Below are 22,516 nucleotides of genomic sequence, written 5' to 3'. Positions count from 1 at the left end.
TTGTATTGCTCTTTCTGCCTTTGCCTCTTGTGTGCTGGGATTGCTGTTAGGTACCGTGGTGCCATAGTTAGGGTTTCTGTTGCTGTGAAGAGACACCATGACCACGGTCACTCTTTTTTTTTTTTTTTTTTTTGGTTTTTCGAGACAGGGTTTCTCTGTGGTTTTGGAGTCTGTCCTGGAACTAGCTCTTGTAGACCAGGCTGGTCTCGAACTCACAGAGATCCACCTGCCTCTGCCTCCCGAGTGCTGGGATTAAAGGCGTGCGCCACCACCGCCCGGCACTCTTTTTTTTTTTTTTTAATTATTTATTTACTATGTACACAGGGTTCAGCCTCCATGTATGCCTGCAGGCCAGAAGAGGGCACCAGATGTCAGTACAGCAGTACAGATGGTTGGGAGCCACCATGTGGGTTGCTGGGAATTGAACTCAGGACCTATGGAAGAACAGTTAGTGCTCTTAACCTCTGAGCCATCTCTCCAGACCCCGACCACGGTCACTCTTATAAAGGAAAACTTTTAATTGAGGTGGCAGCTTACAGTTCAGAAGTTCAGTCCATGGCATGGCAGCGTGCAGGCAGACATGCTTCTGAGACGTAGCTCAGCGTTCTACATCTTGCAGGCAACAGGAAGTGAACTGTCTCACTTGGGCGTGGCTTGAGCATATATCAAATCTCAAAGCCTGCATCCACAGTGACACACTTCCTCCAACTAGGTCACACCTCCGAATAGTGCCACTCCCTCTGGGGGCCGTTTTCTTTCAAACCACCACACATGACTTCTGTGGAGTTTGTCTTACTTGTTTGCAGTGTTAGAAGTCAAACTCAAGGCATTATATAGTCTAGGCAGGTTCTCTACCACTGAACTTTGTCCCCAGCCCCTCACTGGGGGATTCTAGGCAGGTGCTCTACCACTGAGCCATATTGCCAGCCCCTCATTGGGGGATTTTAATTGTCTATATGTGTATGTCTGTATGTGGGCATGTGCACATGTGTCAGGTGCCTTAGGGTTCTAGAAGAGGGTGTCAGATCCCCTGGAACTGGAGTTGCAGGCCCTTGAGAGCTCCCAAGTGTGGGTGCTGAGTCCTGAAAGTCAGTCATCTGAAAGAGCAATGTGAGCCATTTAACTGCTGAGCCATTTCTCCAGCTCCCTGGAAATGGATATTTAACCCCTCCCCTAGATGGTCCTGGATATGAATCAGGGTTCAAAACCGGGGATAAGCAACAAAACCCACCAGGAAAAATCAAATCACTAGGCTCTATGAAAGAGAGGAAGAGCATTGAGGGTGGGGTTGTCAAAGAGCTGCACAGCTGGAATGCCAGATTGGAGAGGTGGAAGCCGGAGGATTTCTGTGCACTCAAGGTTAGCCTGGGACCCCGTCTCATAGAGCAGAGCAGAAAGGGAGGGAGGGAGGGAGGGAGGGAGGGGATAATTCATGTTTCTGATTTGGGGGCTCTTGGACACAGAAGGGTTCCAATCTGGGGGTTTGAGGAGATGGCTCTGAAGAGGGCCAGAGACACTCTGGCCTGACTGGCAGCAAGACTGGTTTCTGTGCATGTCTGTCCATGGGATGATTGGGCCTTGGTCTATCCTTACCTCTAGCTGTCGCCTTCATGCTAACGTTCACCAAGTCCTTACTTACCCTGTACCTTCTGTGTAGCTTCCACTACCCCCCACCTGGATCCTTAATCATCAGATAAATAAATAAATACCTGGCTGCTCATTTGGGTTTGTCTGTCAGTGACAGGGTCTGTGTAGCCCAGGCTGGCCTCAAACTTGGTATGTAGTTGAGGATAATCCTAAACTTCTCACCTTCCTGTCCCCACCACCCCAAGTGCTCAGATTACAGACATGCACTACCATGTTGATTCGGTGGTGGAGAGCAAACCCAGGACTTCATTCATGACAGGCAAGCACTCTTCCAGCCGAGCCACATTCCACGCTGTGCTCATGGACCGTGCCCACCCTGGTCAGGACACCAGGAGGAAGGCCTGCCAGGATAGCCAGGTTAGCCTCATTACCGGGTTTGCTTTGGTCAGGAATATGTCTGGGAGGAACATCATAGCCTACGCCTGTGACCCCAGCCCTGGGGAGATGGAGACAGACAGATGGCTGTTGCATCGACTCAGGACAAACCAAGCGTGAGAGGGGAAGCAAACGAAGTGAAACAGGATAGGTCTTTTTCGTGCCCCATTCCAGCCACGTGGACTGTGGGCAGGAGACAGTTTGGGCTTTTCCTGGAAAGAACGTATTATGTGATTATAATTTTTTAAAATTGTTTGTTTTCTCTATTTCTCTGTATGCATCATGTATCATACATGATGTATGACGAGGACTGGCTTGACACTAGGGCTTGTGTGTGTGATGTATTGTGAGGGTACATCCTTGTGTATGTGTGATGTATTGTGAGGGTATATCCTTGTGTGTGTGTGCCTGTGTGTGTGTGTGTGATGTATCGTGAGGGTATATCCTTGTGTGTGTGTGTGTGTGTGTTGTATTGTGAGGGTACATCCCTGTGTGTGTGTGTGTGTGTGATGTATTGTGAGGGTACATCCTTGTGTGTGTGTGTGTGTGTGTGTGTGTGTGATGTATTGTGAGGGTACATCCCTGTGTGTGTGTGCCTGTGTGTGTGTGTGTGATGTATCGTGAGGGTACATCCTTGTGTGTGTGTGTGATGTATTGTGAGGGTACATCCTTGTGTGTGTGTGTGTGTGTGATGTATTGTGAGGGTACATCCTTGTGTGTGTGTGTGTGTGTGTGTGTTGTATTGTGAGGGTACATCCCTGTGTGTGTGTGTGTGTGATGTATTGTGAGGGTACATCCCTGTGTGTGTGTGTGTGTGTGATGTATTGTGAGGGTACATCCTTGTGTGTGTGTGTGTGTGTGTGTGTTGTATTGTGAGGGTACATCCTTGTGTGTGTGTGTTGTATTGTGAGGGTACATCCTTGTGTGTGTGTGTCTGTGATGTATTGTGAGGGTACATCCCTGTGTGTGTGTGTGTGTGTGATGTATTGTGAGGGTACATCCTTGTGTATGTGTGATGTATTGTGAGGGTATATCCTTGTGTGTGTGTGCCTGTGTGTGTGTGTGTGATGTATCGTGAGGGTACATCCTTGTGTGTGTGTGTGTGTGTGTTGTATTGTGAGGGTACATCCCTGTGTGTGTGTGTGTGTGTGTGATGTATTGTGAGGGTACATCCCTGTGTGTGTGTGTGTGTGATGTATTGTGAGGGTACATCCTTGTGTGTGTGTGTGTGTGTGTGTGTTGTATTGTGAGGGTACATCCCTGTGTGTGTGTGTGTGTGTGATGTATTGTGAGGGTACATCCTTGTGTGTGTGTGTTGTATTGTGAGGGTACATCCGTGTGTGTGTGTGCCTGTGTGTGTGTGATGTATTGTGAGGGTACATCCTTGTGTGTGTGTGTTGTATTGTGAGGGTACATCCGTGTGTGTGTGTGCCTGTGTGTGTGTGTGTGTGCCTGTGTGTGTGTGTGTGATGTATCGTGAGGGTACATCCTTGTGTGTGTATGTGTGTGATGTATTGTGAGGGTACATCCTTGTGTGTGTGTGTTGTATTGTGAGGGTACATCCGTGTGTGTGTGTGCCTGTGTGTGTGTGTGTGTGCCTGTGTGTGTGTGTGTGATGTATCGTGAGGGTACATCCTTGTGTGTGTGTGTGATGTATTGTGAGGGTACATCCTTGTGTGTGTGTGTGTCTGTGATGTATCGTGAGGGTACATCCTTGTGTGTGTGTGTCTGTGATGTATTGTGAGGGTACATCCTTGTGTGTGTGTGTCTGTGATGTATTGTGAGGGTACATCCTTGTGTGTGTGTGTCTGTGATGTATTGTGAGGGTACATCCTTGTGTGTGTGTGATGTATTGTGAGGGTACATCCTTGTGTGTGTGTGTGTGTGTGTGTGTGTGTGTGTGTGTGTGATGTATTGTGAGGGTACATCCTTGTGTGTGTGTGTGTGTGTGTGTTGTATTGTGAGGGTACATCCTTGTGTGTGTGTGTTGTATTGTGAGGGTACATCCTTGTGTGTGTGTGTTGTATTGTGAGGGTACATCCTTGTGTGTGTGTGTGTGATGTATCGTGAGGGTACATCCTTGTGTGTGTGTGTGTGTTGTATTGTGAGGGTATATCCTTGTGTGTGTGTGTCTGTGATGTATTGTGAGGGTACATCCTTGTGTGTGTGTGTCTGTGATGTATTGTGAGGGTACATCCTTGTGTGTGTGTGTCTGTGATGTATTGTGAGGGTACATCCGTGTGTGTGTGTGATGTATCGTGAGGGTACATCCTTGCCATTGCTTCTGTCTGTGCATCTTTCTGTGGGTCCTAGGGATTCCAGCTCAGGTCGGCAGGCTTTGTGGCAGGTGCTCTTACCTGCTGACTCCCCCTTAGTTTCCTCCCACCTTGATTTTGAGACAGGTTCTCTCCTCTCATTCCGGCATCTGCGGCATCTGCACCGCTTATGGATGCTTCCAGTGGGTTCTGGCTCTGCCTCCCTTCTCCCTGTAGGTGCGCTGAGAGCTCACATAGCAGCCACCGCATCCAGCTTTTTTTTTTTTTTTTTTAATAAATATGAATTCCAGGAATTTAACCCAGGCCACTGAACTTGGGTCATCAGGATTGCAAGGCAAGCTCTTTGACCTGCCGAACCATTTTGCCAGACAGCCCTGTATTGATTATCTGGCTATATTAAGAGAGTTAGACATCTTGATCAGCCTCTGCCTCCCAAGTGCTGGGATTAAAGGTGTGTGTCACCACCGCTCAGTTTTTGACACTGCTCAAACTACACTAGGTTCGGTTTGCCTACTGCACAACACAGGCAGGGCCGAGGCTGAGCAGAGCGCTTCTCGGGCCTCTGGAGAAAGGAATGCCTACTGGAGCTGAGAGGAGCAGAGCAGGGAGGACGCTGGTGACACCGTTAGCTCCGGTAGGGCCACCCTAGGGAGGAGGCAGGAACAGACTCTTCAGAGCAGAGAGCCAAACCACAGGAAAGAGAGGAGACTGCCAACAGCGGTGCCTTTCAGAAATGGGCAGTGCTGTCTGGAAAAGGTAGTAAGGGAGCATTCCGAGGTGAAGGGGCAGGGCTCCTCAGGTCGCCCAGGGCATGAAAGTATGGCCATGACTCCCATCTGGATCTGAAAGGTGTGTGGGAAACCAGAGGAATGGGGGCCATTAGAGGACAGGGCCCCCTAATAGAGGCAGCACCTGAGGGTGAAGGGATGGTAGACTTCCTGGAATTGGAAGTCCAGGGGAAGCAGCGTGATTTGCAGGGGCGGGAAGATGTTCACAGGGGCAGTCGGTAGACTCTGGGATGTGGGGAGGAGAAGGAACTGGTCCTAGTGAGGCGGAGACAGTGATGGCCTCTAGCCAGCTTTGACTGTTGGCTTTATACAACCTGGGAAGAGACTCAATACTTCAGCTAGTCTGTACTGCCTTGGCCCATGGGCATATCTGCATGGGACATGTCTGTGTTGTTCATGTGGGAAAACCCCGCTCACTGTGGGTGGTACCGTTCCTTGGGTCCTGCGCTGAGTAAGAGTGAACAGCTGTGAGCCAACATGTGGGTGCTGGGAACCGAACTCAGGTCCTCTGCAAGAGTAGCAAGTACTCTTAACCACTGAGCCAGCTCTCCAGCCCTCCTCTCTGCTCTTTACTGGCTGTGATGTGGCTGGCTGGTCCTCTCAAGGTCCAGCTACTGTGACTTCTCCACAGTAATAGGCTGTAACCTGGGGCTGTGAGCTAAGAAACTTCCCGCCAAGAGACCTTGAGAAAGGTGATTCCTACGGGCTTCTCCCTCAGGGTACCTAAGAGCCATGCCAGGTTTGATGACCACAGCTGGGAGGTCAGACCCAAACCTTCCGACTGGCTTTGGGGCCACTCTGAATGGCCCCTTCAGAATCTCTCCAGGCCCTTCCTTCCCAACTTTGCCCTCACAGACAAGGTCTGGCCGTATCCCTGCCAGTCTCCACTCTAGCTCCAGCCCTTAGGCAGTGGTGGGGATGGTAGGATGAGCTCTAGAGAGATCGGATGCCTGTGGGATGGATGGCAAAGTGAAGTGGTACGGAGAAATACCAGCCCAGCCCCAGGAGTCCCAAGGGTGGAGCAGGGGGCTCGGCAAGGCTGGCACCCAAGTTCTGAGGGACTGGGGATAGAGCCAGGGTTATGTGTGTTCTAGGCTCTCTACTAACTACTAACTGACCTTTTTTTTTTAGTGTTATTTTTATTGTTTTAAAACTTTTTAGTATATGTATGTCCTTGAGTGGATATGTGCACTTGAGTCCAGGTACCGCAGAGGGCAGAAGAGGGCACCAGATCCATTTGAGCTGGAGTTACAGGTGCTTGTGATCTGCCTGTTGTGGGTGCTGGGAACCAAAACTCGGATCCTCTGTAAGAGCAATGTGAGCTCTCAACTGAAGAACCATTTGAGTGGTTTTGAGACCCGGTCACTGTAGCCCAAGCTAGCCTGGATTTCCCCACACAGCCTGGCATGACCTTGACTCCTTATCCTCTTGAGGAGTGCTGTTGGGATTACAGGCTCCAGCCTCTCTTCTGCTATTCCCAGATAAGGAAGCTGGAAACTGGGCAATTCTAGCACCTAGGAGGTGGAGCTGGAAGGGTCAGGAGTTCAAGGCCATCCTCAGCCACACAAACTTGCTCAAGCTGGCCAGTTGAGTTGGTGGTTAGTTTGGGCTGTTAGATAAAGGAGCAGACAAGATGGTTCCGGGGTAAAGGTGCTTTCTGCTGGGTCCAATCCCCAGGATCCACATGGTGGAAGGTGAGGTCCAACTCCTACAATTTGTTCTTTGACCTACGGAGTGCAGGCACGTACCTACCCATGCACGGTGTACACATGCATACCCATATGTATCACAACTATATGTATTTTTTGTAATTAAAATTTTTTTATGCGAATAAGCAAAAAGCAAAGGAGATGGAACAATTCTCACTCCACCTTTCCAAGTACCCCAGAGACCGAATGGCATAAACCCCAATTCCAGTGCTCAGGACCTGGCTAGCTGCAGAGTGAAGGGGACAGAGCTCTTGCAGGCTATGCCATGCCTCAGTTTCCCTAAGGAATACCTTGTGTGACTCAACTCCACAGCCAGGAATGGCTCCTAAGTGTGACAATAGCTCCCAGTGTCTTCTTGTCTATGGATGGGGGAGGGATGGCCACCTGGTGAAGTCCACAGGCACTCTGAGGAGAAGGAGTAGAGCGGGGGGTTTATTTTAGCTGCCCGGGGGAGGAGGTGTGATCTCTAGATGGGAGGGGGCCCCTCAGTGCTGCCTCCAGAGAAGCTTCTAGCCACCCCCTTGCATTGGGTGGGTCCTGCTTTGACGAGGTAATGGAGCCCAAGAAAATGCCCGCGTCTCATTCTTCTAAGCCCTGTGCCCCTACAGTCAGCTCTCGCTATCCCCAGTTCACAGAAGAGTATGTTTCACAGGGATGGGACCTCCTTGAGCCAGGCCTTCTCATCCCCTCAACCTGAATCGTGTTGAGAGAGCGGACAGTGCCCTCTGCCATCAGGTACTGAGCAGTCAGCCTTGGCAGAGCCCTGACTCCTGACCCAAAGGTGATAGTTCTTGTCCTAGGTCACATTGGTGGACCTTGGCTGTGGGGAAGGACACTGGACTAACCAGCTCATGGCCTTGGTTGACTCCAGGTGTTGTTGGCTAGGATGACCATGAGCAGGGGCTGGGGAGATTGCACATCAGTTACAATGCTTGCCTCACAGGCAAGAGAGCCTGAGTTCAGATCTCTGGAACCCATGCCATGTGAGTGTGGCCGCCTGCCTGTAATTCCAGCCTCAGAAGGAAGAGACGGGGCATCCCTGGAGCCAGCTGGCTAGCAAGACTATCCATATCTGATCGGCAAGCTCTGGGCTTGATTGAGAGACCCTGCCTCAATAAATAAGGGGGATGAGCAACCGAGGACATCAACTTCAGGCCTCCACATGCGTGTGCGCATGCACACAGACAAACATACATGCACATCACATACATACACACATGTGCGCACACACAAATGGAAAAGGGGAAAACAATGACCACGGCCAGAAGACAAGCCTAGTCTAATTATTCCCTGGCTGGTAATTGTGGCTTTTATATGGCTGCTTTTGGGACGCTGGGACCTACAGGTCTTGGAAACGCTGAGCTCCATTTTAATTGAGAAGCAGGCATGGTGGCACTCACCCGTAATCCCAGCGCTTGAAAGGCTGAGGGAAGGTCAGAAGTTTAACCGTAGCCTGGCCTAGAAAGTGGGACACCATCTAAAAACAGAACAAAACAAAGACCATTGTGTCTGGAGAGTAGGAAGCCCTGGCTTGCAAGAAGTCTGTCCGGCAAATTTTGGAGACTCGAGTGGAGCTCGGTTAACTCAGACAGCAACCTATTGGTTGGCTTCAGTTTTAGGGACCACTGGTATGGTAACCAAGTTCCATAGCTGCTGGAAGGGGACATGATTCTGTCACCCACTTGACAGGCAGATCTTCTCTACTGTGCCGGGGGCCTGGGGATCCTCCAGGTGGCACTGTGGTGGGAAGCTGGGACACAGCTTATCTGTCCTTGCTCCTGCCCAGAGACTCGCATGAGGGAGATAAATGGCCAAAGAGCCTCCTGTGCCTGTGTATAAAGAAGGTTCACAGTTTAGGATCCCAGGGGACCCACTCATGTCCACTCACATGTATGTTTGACCCTGTCTAGGCCAAGGACAGCGATGACGATGATGATGTCACTGTCACCGTGGACCGAGACCGCTTCATGGATGAGTTCTTCGAACAGGTGGGAACCAGCCTGCTCTATGTCCCCTCTTGCCCCTGCCATTCCTTACCCAAGAGCTGGTGCAAGATTCTCCTGCACCTAAGTCTTGCTCTCCCCCGACCCTCCACCCCTCAGGACGGGGCTCCAGTCTGAGCCAATTTGAGGGTGGATAAGTTGATGCTTACTTAGCAAAGCAGAGTCATGCTTGGGACTTTCCAGGAGCGGTTGCCCGGCTCCCAGTGCTGGCCCATCTTCCCTCTGAGTCCCTACTGTTTTCCTCTTAACCCCCCTGACCTGGGTCCCCAGGTGGAAGAGATCCGGGGCTTTATTGACAAGATTGCTGAAAATGTGGAGGAGGTGAAGCGGAAACACAGCGCCATCCTGGCCTCCCCCAACCCGGACGAGAGTGAGTGAGAATGGGGGCAGCTGCAAAACAGGGCTCCTGAGCCCCAGCCCCCCTGGACTGGGGTGTGAGGGGCAGTGGGGTTCCATCTGCACATGTAGAAGGCAGGGCTCCTTGCCCTGATCCAAACCTGGAGTTGAACAAGTCATTGCCCGCATCACCAATAGACCTGGGCCTGCTGTGAAGATTGTGGTGGCCAGGGATGGTGGTACACACCTGTGATCCCAGGAGGTGGGGGTTGGAAGATCAGGAGTTCAAGGTTATCCTCTGTTACCAAGAGAGTTCCAGGCCAGCCCCCACTTCCCCAGCTACCTGGCTTTTTCCTAAGGGCACAGGGATGTCAGGCAGCTCTCTTAGGGTGCTGGGAATAAGAATCTGTGGATGGATGGATGGATGGATGGATGGATGGATGGATGGACGGACGGACGGACAGGGAGAAGGAGAGAGTCACCTGATGAATTGGAGGTTGCCCAGTCCAACCCTTCCCTCCTTGACGCCCCTGGGAGCAGATGGCAACTCTGAGGTGGCTCTCTGACAGAGCAGGCAAGCTTCCTGTGAGATCTGGCACCCTGCCCCTTAGTAGCCCAGAGTCCTGCATTCTTGTAACTCCAGGAAGTTAATCACCTGTCTCCCTTCACACAGGGAGCCTGCGTGTATCTAAATCCCACTTGGTCCTAAACAGGGTCTGGCCTGGTCTTCACATTCCTGTTGAGGGGTGTGAGAGAGAGTGTGTGTGTGTGTGTGTGTGTGTGTGTGTGTGTGTGTGTGTGTGTGTGTGTGTGCACGCGCGCGCGTTATAGATAGGCCCAGCTGAGACCCTCTGCCCTGGAGGGTTTTAACTTCAGGCTCCCGGAGGCACTAGCCGGCCACTCCTCTGCTCAGGGACCCAGGCGGACCGCGCATCCTCCGTGGTCACTAGTTCCTGGAAGCTTGCTATCCTGTAATTTCCTGTCCTCTGGGAATGCCAGCCCCCTGTGGTTCACAAAAGATAAGGGAAGGCTTTTGTGTCTAGCATGTGTCCCCCTCATCCAGGGTCCCTCACCCTCTGGGCCAGGATAAGGTTCCCTCTGGCCCTTTGGTTCAATATGTCCAGATAGCAGCTGCTCTGTGCATGGCCTACCCCCCATCCCCCAGGCAGAATGAAGCGCCTGGGACCTAAGGAGATGTCCTAGGAGGGGAGGGGAGGGAGAAACCACCGGGCCGTGGGAAGGCTGCACAGCCATCTCACTTTATCCCTTCCTGAAGCTTTGTCCACGATGGCTGCAGTGATGTATGTGTCACTGTCTGTGGTTATCTAGGTCACCCTGTGGCCTCGTGTGGGATGCATAATCTGGTCCTTTTGTGGTGAGAAGAAAGCAGTGAGTTCCAGATGTAACTCAGTGGATGGAGTACTTGACTAGCTTGTGCAAAGTTCTGGGTTCAATCCCCGGCTCCCTGTAATTGGGACATGGTAGCCATTCTAGCACTCAGGAAGGTAGGGGTGGGAGATTAGAAGTTCAAGGTCATCTGTGGCTACGCAGTAAGTTTCAGGATAGCCTGGGGTATATCTGAAGGAAGGGGAGAAGCTGGCCAGGGGACCCCTCAGCTGCTGGAGGTGGGGCGGGCACACCATCCCGGCCCGGCTTCCTCTCTCAGCTTCCAGTGCTACCGCTGTCCACACTTATCCCTGTGTGGCCCACAGAGTGGGTATGGTTCCCACGAACTGGGTAGCAGAGCCACATGAAGATGCAGCTGCTCATCAAGGGGAGAGGGCATCCCGTGGGCCTGGGCGGCAGGGCAGAGCTAAGGAGGAATATGGTCATTGGCAGCGGGTCGGGGGCTTTCCTGGATCAACGCTGCTTCTCGCTCTTTGGGGGCCGCCATCCGGCTGGGCTATTTTAGGTCTGAGCAAAAAAGGCTGAGACGGCAGAGCAGCTGGTGACCAAGTTTCCTTTTGTTCGTGGGAGGAAGGCTCCCTCCTCCACTCCGCAGAGCCCCCCCCCCCCCCGACATCCGTCAGGATCGGTGACCCTCCTATCCTGATAGTGCTATCACCCCTAAGCCCTCTGTCCCCAGTGTGTATGGGAGGAAAGGTGAGAGCCAAGAACCTGACCCCAGTCTCTCCTGAAGAGAGGGTGGTACTGGTGGCTGGGGGTGGGGGGCAGCAAGCTGAGCCCCCTGAGGCCTCTGCCAGCTTAAAGTTATAGCTGTGGCTAAGACAAGGCTTTCCCTCACCTTTAGTCACCTCTCATGACCCCCAGTGACCTGTCACCTCCAGGGCTACAACCCCCTGGGGGAAGTGCTTGCTCCCTTTGAAACTGCTACCTCCCACCAAGACCACGGTGGCCCCTCTCAGCCACGCAGGGGAGCTAAGCACCTAGAAAGGACAGCTTTGTGAGAAGTTCAGGGTCAGCTATTGCTTCGACTAAGTAGGCAAGGTGGGCACCCTGCTGACCTGGTAAGTTTCCACTTACCCTCCTGAGCCACCAGGTGAAGCCAGGTGAACCCGGCCCCATCCCACCCCCAGCACCCAACAAGCAAACAGTCCTCAGCACCGACTGCAGCCCGACCAGCCTTAAATTTAGCCCCATCTGTTATCTGCAAGGGATGGGGGAAGCAGCGAAACCGGAGGGCGGCTTCTTGGAAGGCAGCGGGAGGGAGGGGGGAGACTGTAGCTGAGGTGGCTTCGGCCTAGAATTGCGACTGTAGACAAAGAGGTAGCCGAGGGAAGAGAGGACGCCATAATGCTGGGGTTTGCCCAGAGCCCCCTGTTCACTCCTGGTGCCAGAGGCCAGGTCTGAAAGAGGAGGAAAACATGTATGTATCCTATACCATATGTCCCCCCTCCCCCTGTAGAGACCAAGGAGGAGCTGGAAGAGCTCATGTCGGATATCAAGAAGACAGCAAACAAAGTTCGCTCCAAGTTAAAGAGTGAGTCACTCCGGGTTAGGTGGCTGGGGATGTGGCCCAGTTGGTACAGCCCAGCCTATGTGAAGCCCCCTGAACTGATCCACGAACCCTACAAGAGGGTGTGGAGACTCACCTGTAATCTCCAAACACAGAGATGGAAGAATCAAGAGTTCAAGGACAGTCTAGGCTACATAGTTTAAGGACAGCCTGGGCTATATGAGAATTATGTAGAAATAATAAATTTTAAAACCCACCCAAGGAGGTGGTTGGCATCCTGGAGTCATGCAGAGACCATCTGTTGTGTTGTCTGCGTCCACAAATAAACATACATGTCCCATGGCCGTTGCAGTTAAAGGAGCATGTCCTGCAGGTGGCACACACCCGGTCCTCACTTTCCTGAACAAAAGAGGAATTATCAGGTCACAAAGTGGCCCGAACTGCCAGTCCTAGCATAAGCAAGTGCATCCAGGTGCACTCACACACACCCCTACCTTAGGTATCCACAGGTGGGTGTGTGCTTGCACACAGCTGCACACACTAGCCAGCGAGAAGAACCGTTGTTGGTCCTCCCCCCTCCATTATTGTTTACAGTTTGCTTTCTGTATGGCCCCACCCCCCCATACCTTTTGACACGGGCAGAGGCTTCGTTCCCGGGGTGTGGGGTGGGAAGCTGAAGCCTCCACTTGTGGCTGGAGCCGATGCACGGAGGCCGTGCACTGCTCAACCGTCCCCTATCATCACCCTCCACCCAGGCATCGAGCAGAGCATAGAGCAGGAGGAAGGTCTGAACCGCTCATCCGCCGACCTGAGGATCCGGAAGACGCAGGTGCAGAAGGACGGCGGGGGTGGGCGGGTCTCTGGGTCCCCGTGGAGCCTAATACCTACCAGTTCTCCCGTCCCTCCACCCCCGACTCCCAGCACTCCACTCTGTCACGAAAGTTTGTGGAGGTTATGTCCGAGTACAATGCCACACAGTCCGACTACCGAGAACGCTGTAAAGGACGCATCCAGAGGCAGCTGGAGATCAGTGAGCTGGGGACTGGGTCCGGGCTGGGAAGGAGGGGCCTGTGGCTGAAGGAGTGGTAGATGGGGCTTGTGGCTAGTAATGTAGTTTGGACTGGAGTGTTGGAGCCACAAGCCCTGGCGGGTGGCCACGGTTCGAGTTTAAGTGGTGGTAGGTGTGGCCTGTGGCTAGGGGTGTGGTTTGTGCTGCATGGGTGGTGCCATGGGTGGAGCCTGGGTATGGGCCTTGGACTAAGGTGAGGTGGGTAGGGCCTTGTGGTGCCTGTATGGCCTGGGTCGGAAGAATGGGGCCCTTCCCTTAGGGGTGGGACTTGTAGCGGGAGGTGTGGTTGAGGGTGGGGCTTCGGCTGGAGGGCTAGGACTAGAAGCTACTGAGTTCCCTGGAGAAGGCAGGATTTAATGTAATTCCATCCACAGCTGGCCGGACTACGACCAGTGAGGAGTTGGAAGACATGCTGGAGAGCGGGAACCCTGCCATCTTTGCCTCTGGGGTGAGTGGGAAGCCTTCCCTGTTATCGGGACCCATGGACCACATGTCTCCACACTAGGCCCAGTGTGAATGCCAAACCCATGGTCAGGACAGTGTTTGGATTTTAGAGAAAGCCTGAGTCTCAATCAAGAAAAGGGAGGAGACCAAGTTGAGGGTCCCATAAATATCAGGGGCAAAGGTGAAAATCAAAACTTGTGTCCGGGTTAGGATGCCTCATCAGATAAAGGAGCTTGCTGCTAGGCCTAGCTGATGACCTCAGTTGGATCCCTGGGACAGATGGTGAAAGCAGAGAACTCCTGCAAGTTGTATACACACACGCACACACACTCCACACACATACCACATAGATACATACATATACCCCACATACATACACAGCACGCGCCCGCAAATAAAACGTAGTAAGAAAAATTAAGACCGGTATCTAAGCCGGGCATGATGCCTCACACCTGTAAACCCAGCACTTGAGAGGCTGAAGAGCGCACAGTGCTGCTGGTTCAAGGCCAACCAGGGTATGTCTGCAGACCAAGCAGGTGCGATGTTGCACACCTGTCGTCCTGGCACCAGGCAGGTGGAGGGAGGAGGGTGGAGGGTGGAGTCGCTGTCGTCCTTGGCTACACAGCACGTTGGCAGACAGGCTGAGCTCATGAGACCCTGCCTCAGAACAGACTCGGAGTACCTGTAACTGCAGCAGTGAGCAGGCAGATCCAGGCCAAAGCTAAGAGCTGCCGGCCGGCCAGCCTAACCAAAAAGGTGAATTTCTGGTTCAGTGAGAGACTGTGTCTCACAGAGGCAGGGCCAGACAAGATGGCTAAGAGGGGAAAGGAACTTGCTGCTGAGGCTTAAGACCTGAGTTCAATCCCCAAGAAGTACTCAGAGGAAGGAGAGAACCGGCTTCACCAAGTTGTCCTCTGAGTACGAGCAAGCTGCAGCGTGCACACACTCCCATACACGCAAATAAAAACTGTTTTACATCTATTTTTGTTTAAGAAATGGTGAAGAAGAGTGATAGGGGAGAATACTTTGTTCTGGCCTCTGCGTGTGTGCAAGTTGGTACACAGACCTGTTCATGCATGCTCACACACACACACACACACACACACACACACATAAATGTTTAGAAAACCCCCGAAACAGGACTGGCCTGTAGCTCGGTGGTTAAAGTATTTGCCTGCTACTCATGAAACCCTGGATTTAGTTCTCAGCACTTACTAAAACCCAGCGAGGTGGCAGGTCAGGCATGGTGGCGCAGGCCTTTAATCCTCACATGTAGGAGGCAGAGGCAGGCGGATCTCTGTGAGTTCGAGACCTGACCGCTCTGCCAATCGAGTTCCAGAACAGCCAGGACTGTTATACAGAAAAACCCTGTCTCGGAAAACCAAAAAAATAAAGAGAGTCAGGAGGGTCAGGAGTTTAAGGTTATCTTTGTCTGTGTCACCAGTTTCGGGGCAGCCTAGGATACATGAGATCCTGTTTCAAATGTTGATGGCTCAACAGCTACCTAGGTTTGATGCCGGGACTATTTCTGAAAGGAGAAAATGACGCCTTGTCTGGCTTCCACCTATGTGCTGTTGAGCATGGTTGCACACACACTCACAATAAATAAGGACATGTGTGCATTTCATATTATTTATTTGTTTGTTTATTTTTGGTGGCAGGGTCTTCACTATGTGGCCCTGGCTGTCCTAGAACTCTCTGTGCAGACCTGACTGGTTTGGAACTCACAGAGATTTGTCTGCTGATGCCTCTCAAGTGCTGGGATTAAAGGGGTTCACGCTCATGCCTGCCTTAATAAAGCAGTCATTTGTTGAGCACTAACTCTGTGTGTGTGTGTGGGGGGGGTGTCATCAGCTCCTCATTTCAGGCAGGAATTGAGTCACACAGAAACTAATTAGCAGTGGAGCCAAACAGGAGGCGGGACGGGCTGTGGCGGCGACTGCTTCTGCGTAACCTCTGCTCATCCTAGACACCTTTCTCCTTGGCCCCTGTTCTCGTTTCATTTCCATGGCTGTGATAATGGCTGTCCATGCCTGGACAGAAAGCAACTCAGGGGAAAGGGGTCATGATCTAGCTCACAGGAGCTTGAAGTAGCTAGTCACATCACAGTCAAAGCAGAGAGAAAATGAATGTTCGCATGCTTAGTGCTTGGCGAGCTTCCTCTTAACATAGTCCAGGATCTTCTGGGTAGGGAATGGTGCCACTCCCAGTGGGCTATCTCAGTTAACATTGATAATTAGACAATCCTTCATTTATAATTGAGACACTCCTTCATAGATATGTCCATAACTAAGCTGATTTGAATAGTCTCCATTGAGATGAGACTCTTCCTGGTGATTTCAGGTTTTGTCAGATTGACAAAATTAATGTTGTTAATGCGGTGTTGGTGCATGCCTTTAATCCCAGCACTCGGTGGCAGAGACAGGCGGATCTCTGAGTTTGAGGCCAGCCTGGTCTACAGAACAAGTTCAGAACAGGCACCAAAGCTATAGAGAAACCCTGTCTCAAACAACAACAACAACAACAATAAATTGACAAAACTAATCACTGAGCCTGGAGAAATGACTGTGGTTAAGATCCCTTGCTGCTCTTCCGGGGAGCATGAGCTTCGTTCCCAGTACCCGTGTCTGACGGCTCCTAACCACCTGTCACTCCAGCTCTAGGGGGTCCAGCATCCTCTTCTGGCCCTCAGTCACTACACTCACATCTAAACAAACACATACACATAAATTGAAAAATGAAAAATGACAGGCTCCCCGTTCTCCTAGATCATCATGGACTCCAGCATCTCGAAGCAGGCGCTGAGCGAGATCGAGACCAGGCACAGTGAGATCATCAAGCTGGAGACCAGCATCCGGGAGCTGCACGATATGTTCATGGATATGGCCATGCTGGTGGAGAGCCAGGTGAGTGCCCGCATCCGCGATGCTAGGACCTCTGGCTCCCAGCAGCATCCAGGACCACACTAACCCCTTCCCTTTCCACCCAACACGCTGCCCTGCCCGGGAGGGACAGTGTCTTCAGGTAACCATAGTCTGTTGTAAGGGCCTCCAGGAATCCTGCTGCATGGCTCTGCTTGGTCCCCCTGGCCCTGCCTGGTCCCACCCCTCACCCCAGCCCCGTCCTGGCTTCACAAACTCTGTCATGGGTCACGAGGAGCAGAAGGCATAGCAATGGGCAAGACAACTGAGCATCCCTTGCAGGAGCGAATGGCTGTTGGGTGGGAAAGGACAGCACAGCGTTTCTATAGAACAAATGGAATATTCTCCGGTGATGCTGGGGGCTCAGAGTCCTAGGTAGGCATATTCAGCCTGTAGCTTGGGAGCCACAGGAGACCTGAGATAGTTATGAATGAGGCCTAACACAAAGTCATAAACTAAAACTTGAGATCGCGTGTGTGTATGTGTGTGTGTGTGTGTATACACATGCATATGTGCCTTATTTCTTTGAGACACCTTCTCTCACTGAATCTGGCGCTCACCAAATCAGCTAGACTGACTTACCAGTGAGCCTCAAATCTCCATTTCTGGCTCACAGAACTGGGGTTAGAGGCACGGGTCTCTGTGGCTGACTTTATACGTGGGTGCTTTTTCCAGGGGATCCAAACTGAGGTACTTGACAACCGAGCCATCTCACCCCAATTACCTGACTTCCGCATGCCACTACAAGTTTGTTATTTCTTTCTTGTTCTGTTTTTGCTTTGATTTTTTTTTTTTAGTTTTTCGAGACAGGGTTTCTCTGTAGCTTTGGAGCCTGTCCTGGCACTAGCTCTTGTAGACCAGGCTGGCCTAGAACTCATAGAGATCCGCTTGCCTCTGCCTCCCGAGTGTCTTGATTAAAGGCGTGCGCCACCACTGCCCGGCTCTGTTTTTGGCTCTGTTTTTGCTTTGAGACAGCGTAGACCAGGTTGGCCTTGAACTCAGACATAGAGATCCAACTGCTTCTGCCTCCTGAGCGCTGAAGTGAAGGCTGCGCCCGTGTCCTAACACACATTCGGGGCTCCATCCACTCAGGGCTTCCTTTGCCCTTCACAAAGGGACCAACCAAGAAGGGCTCCCAGGAGAAATGAGAAGCAGCCTCCGGCTGAGGGACCTGCAATGCCAAGGGCTCAGCAGGAGGCTGAGCTTGAGGAGAAAGGAGGTCTCTGGGATGCAGGGAGTGGTCAAGGCCAAGCCAAAGTTGGAGACAGATGAGGTGGGAAGACTGGTGGTACTGAGTACCATACCAAGAAGCTATTCCTTTATTTCTTTAGCTCTTATTGAGTGGGTTTTTTTATTTTATTTTTTTAATATTTATTTATTATGTATACAATATTCTGTCTGTGTGTATGCCTGCAGGCCAGAAGAGGGCACCAGACTTCATTACAGATGGTTGTGAGCCACCATGTGGTTGCTGGGAATTGAACTCATGACCTTTGGAAGAGTAGGCAATGCTCTTAACCTCTGAACCATCTCTCCAGCCCCCTTGAGTGGGTTTTGTTTTGGAGACGGTCTCAGATGTGCCGTGCTAGCCTCAAACTTGATTTGTAGCTTAAGATGACCTTGAACTAATAGATATACACATATATATTATTTATATATATTTATATATTGTATTACATATATATATATATATATATATATATTTTTTTTTTTTTTTGGTTTTTCGAGACAGAGTTTCTCTGTGGTTTTGGAGCCTGTCCTGGAACTAGCTCTGTAGACCAGGCTGGTCTCGAACTCACAGAGATCCACCTGCCTCTGCCTCCCAAGTGCTGGGATTAAAGGCGTGCGCCACCACCGCCCGGCTATATAATATATATTATATATTTTTAATGTGTATGGGTGTTTTGTCTGCATACATGTCCGTGCACTATGTGCCTGGGGCTCATGGAGGCCAGGAGAGGGGGTCCAATCCCCTGGAATTGGGGTTTGGGGCTTATAACCACTGAGCCATCTCAGTCTAACCTTGGATTTTTTTTATTTAAAAAAGAAAAACAACATTTTACATCTGTGTGTGTGCTTGCGTGTGCGTGTGTGTGTGTGTGTGTGTGTGCGCACGCGCGCACGCACGCACACAACCCTATGTATCTGTGTTCATTTGTGCTTTTGGAAGTAAGTTTTCTCCTTCAGTTATGTGGGCCAACTGAACTCAGGCTTGGCCAGAACCAGCCTTATCTCCTGAGCCACCTCACGTCTTGGACCTTGAACTGCCCATCCGATCCCCTTGCCTCCACTTCCTCCCAGCGTGTGCCACTGAACTCAGTGCTGAGGATCCGAATGTGAGAGAGACATCCTGCATTCCAGGCATTTCCGGCAACTGCCATAGCAACTGAGCCTCAGCTCCAGCCCTTTGTTCTGAGGCGGGGTCTTCCTTGGCTGGCCTCAGGTCTATGGTGATCCCCTCCTCCAGCTCCTGAGTGCTGGGAGTACAGGGCTAAGTCTCCAGGTCTGGCTTTGTTGATGTTGATTTTGTTGTTGACTTTTAGTGTCGATTTAGTTTTGTTCTTTTGCTTGCTGTTTATAGCACAAGCCAGGCTTTGAACTCCTTATGCTGGCTCAGCCTCCTCGGTGCTAGAATTTTAGCTGTGTCACCACACCTGGTTTTCTTGGGGTTTGGTGCTGTTTGTTTGTTTTTGGTTTTCTTATTATTATTATCATCATCTGTTTGGGTCTTTTTGTGGGTGTGGGGGGATTGTGATTTCTTTTACCTTTGTAAGGAAGGGTCTTGCTTTGTATACCAGGCTAGCCTTGAACTCCTGGTCCTCTTGCTTAGCCTCTCAAGTGCTAGGCTCCTAAGTCATGCCTGGGTATACTAGGGGTTCTGTGGGTAGACGTAACATAACCTTATGTCCTGGTGTCCTGGTGAGAAGCTCCCAGGAGGAAGTGTCAGACTCAGACTAAGACACACCATTGCTGTGAGTCTTGTGGGGCGGAGTCATGGGCAGATGAAGAACACAGGACCCAGAGAGGACTGTGGGCTGGCTAAAGGGTCTCAAAATTTGAAGACAGCAGATATTAAGAGCTTCATGGAGGGCTGGAAAGATGTCTTTGAGATTAAGAGCACTGACTGTTCTTCCAGAGGGTCTTGAGTTCAATTCCCAGCAACCACATAGTGATTCATAACCATCTATGATAGGATCTGGTGCCCTCTTCTGGCATGCAGGTGTACATGCAGACAGAACACTGTATACATAATAAATAAATAAAATCTTTAAAAGAATTGGAACTGGCCCGTAAGGAGAGAGTAAGAGGCTTGCCCATGGTCACCTGCTACACCTTGGCCAGGCCCAGCTCAGGATGCAGCCCACCCACTCCCGCCCTGCCTTTCTGTGCCTGGCATTATGCACTTCATACGGTCACAGCTGACTACCCTCTGCATGATCTTCACCCTTGCCTGAGACTGCATGGCCAATTTCACCCCCAGGATGGCTGCTATTTGGGAAAGATGGGAGCTGTTCCTGGCATGCCTTGTACTCAAGATGCCCTGGCCAGGTGCCTGGCCTGGTGGCACAGGTGAGAAGCTCCCTGCCCTCCTCACCACTCTCTTCTCTCTCTCTCTCTCTCTGACTTCAGGGTACTTTCTTGAATCCCTCCTCTGAGCTCCCTTCTGGTTCTGAGGAGGGAGGCCTGGACCTTGGGTACCCCTGGTCCTGCAGGGGGAGATGATTGACAGGATCGAGTACAACGTGGAGCACGCTGTGGACTACGTGGAGAGGGCAGTGTCTGACACCAAGAAAGCCGTCAAGTACCAGAGCAAGGCGCGCAGGGTCAGTGGCCAGCTCTGTCCAAGCCCGTGCCCCAGAGAGCCCCCAGGCTGTGAGACACTCCTCCCCACCTGCCTCTGTCCCGTTTTCAGAAACCCAACCATAGCCTTCACCGCTCCATCAACAGCCCATTCTAGGCCATCCCCTACCCCTTGTCCTGACCCTTCAGATCTCAGCCCTCATTTTCCTGATTTTTGGGTGTTTTTGTCCATATAGGAGATGGAACCCAGGATATAGCACATGCTAGACAAAAGCTCTACTACTGAGATATATCCCCAGCCCCTCACTGGGGGATTCTAGGCTGGCATTCTGTTATTCAGCCCCAGTCTGAGCCCTCATTCTGGCTCCCCCTTTCTGGTACCCCCATGCTCTTCTGAGGCCTGCCTTTGTCTCCCTGCAGAAGAAGATCATGATCATCATTTGCTGTGTGATTCTGGGCATCGTCATCGCCTCTACCATCGGGGGCATCTTTGGATAGACACCAGCTCCACCCACCTCTCCACTCTGGACGGGTCTCCCCGAAGAGGCCTCTGGCTGCTGCGCCTAGCTGGGTTGCCCTCCCCATCCCTGCCTTCTGGCTGGGAACTCTTTTCCTCCCCATCCCATACTGCTCCCTCTCTGCCATGAGGCTCCCGTTCCTACCACCCTGCCCCAAGCCGTGTCGTGTGCATGATCTTGTGACAGTGTGTATCTGTACAGGAGGCAGAGGGGAGCAGGATCGGGAACAGCCAGAGGGGCTGGGGACAGGTCAGTGTGGGCAAGACTCGGGCCCTGACCAGGTCCGTCTTTCTTCAGGCCTGAGGTCCACCCTCCCCTGGGACTCGGGCTCCTTTCTGGACCCCAACCTTGCCCTCCCCTGCCCTGCCCTCTGGCTTCTCCAGCTCTCCCCACCATGCCATGGCACCTGGAGGGTGGGGACCAGCTGGTTACATGGTGCTGCTTTTCAGGTTAGGGGAGAGGTGTCCTAAGGGATAGCCCAACACTGAAGTCTTTGTTAGCTTACCACTGCCAGGAGGCTCAGGGTGTCATGGCTGCTGGTGTGTTAGGAGTACCCAGCATCCCCACTTTGGGCAAAGCTGACAATGTCTCTGTCCTCGGCTGCCCTTATCACAGCCTCGGGAGTCGTGTCCCTGGGCTGGGCCTGAGCCTAGTAAACTTCTGCAAGAAGCGTGGTGGTGTCCTCTCCAGCCTGGCTTGGAGCTGAGAGGTGGATCAGACCTCAGGCCTCTGCCCACAGTCTCTAACAGGCATGTTGAGTCGCGGCCAGGGTTGCATGTTGGGGACAGTGGTCCCCTGCTCTCTGTATGTTCTGAAAAGCCAGGTGTCTCCCACTGATGTGCCACGTGATGTCAGGTGTACTGGATGCAGTATTCAGTAGCCAGCTGGGGAGGGGGCTCCCCACTCCCCTCCCCTGCTATCTTGGGGCTTCTCAGAGTCAAAAATGTATCCCGTGCCCCAGGAACCTTTTCTTGTCCACAGGCAAGGAGTATGCATGCGAGCGCATGCAGCGGGAGTTGGGGCCGTGTCTGTGTGCCCCCTCCCCTCAGCTTTGCTCCTGCCCAGTGACTGTGACCACTGTCCGTGCTGCCTTCTCTCACGGCCACTCCCTCCACCCCTTCACCAAAGGTCTTGGTACAACCAGCTACCCATTTTGTGAGATTTTTATGTAGAATAAACATTTGTATCTGTAGTGAGCCTCTGCTTGGAACTTTTTTTCCCCATTTGCAGTGTAGGGGGTACGAGATCAACCATGTGGGTACTGAAAGGGAAGGGGCTCAGAGATGGAGGATTCCCAACTTTTCCACAATACGCAGGCCTTCAGCTGCTTCTGGATGGACAGTGGGTAACATCTGGGCTTTTCTGAGACCACCCCAGAACCCCACCCTTACCTAGGGGAGAGCTACCTTCACCTATCAGAGGTATGAATGTTTTGCCAGCATGTGTGCCTGGAGCCAACAGAGCTCAGAAGAATGGGTTGGATCCCTGCAACTGGACATATGGATGGTTGTTAGCTGCCACATGGGTGCTGAGAACCAATTCCAGTTTCTCTGCCCAGACAACCAATGCTCTTAACTGCCAAGCCATCTCTCCAACTCCCAGATATTTATTTATTTATTAAGTTTTGTTTAAGACAGGGTCTCACTATGTAGCTCTTACTGTTCTGGAACTTACTAGGTAGATCAGGCTGACTTCAAATTCCGAAGTCAGAA

The 22,516-nt window shown here is 51.8% G+C and overlaps 1 protein-coding gene across 3 annotated transcripts in view; it reads left to right on the top strand.

The window, feature by feature from the left end:
- Stx1a (syntaxin 1A) overlaps positions 1-21,996 on the top strand; it is a 28,537-nt gene extending 6,541 nt beyond the window's left edge. Inside the window, exons 2-10 of one of the 3 annotated variants that reach the window (XR_012910953.1) lie at positions 8,706-8,783; positions 9,069-9,168; positions 12,001-12,075; positions 12,807-12,880; positions 12,973-13,081; positions 13,495-13,568; positions 16,333-16,470; positions 20,116-20,309; positions 20,707-21,996. Coding sequence is in view for 1 of the 3 variants with exons in the window: in XM_075977068.1 (XP_075833183.1) it covers positions 8,706-8,783; positions 9,069-9,168; positions 12,001-12,075; positions 12,807-12,880; positions 12,973-13,081; positions 13,495-13,568; positions 16,333-16,470; positions 20,199-20,309; positions 20,707-20,784 (837 nt within the window). In the remaining 2 variants the exon portion in view is untranslated. Of the gene's footprint in view, positions 1-8,705; positions 8,784-9,068; positions 9,169-12,000; positions 12,076-12,806; positions 12,881-12,972; positions 13,082-13,494; positions 13,569-16,332; positions 16,589-20,115; positions 20,310-20,706 lie in introns of all 3 variants that reach the window. The other 2 variants (XR_012910954.1, XM_075977068.1) reach the window with 2 other exon arrangements.
- Positions 21,997-22,516: the final 520 nt, after the last annotated feature.

The sequence above is a fragment of the Microtus pennsylvanicus genome, chromosome 1 (assembly GCF_037038515.1).
Source record: "Microtus pennsylvanicus isolate mMicPen1 chromosome 1, mMicPen1.hap1, whole genome shotgun sequence".
Lineage (NCBI taxonomy): Eukaryota > Metazoa > Chordata > Mammalia > Rodentia > Cricetidae > Microtus > Microtus pennsylvanicus.
This window is presented reverse-complemented; position numbering and strand designations above follow the sequence as displayed.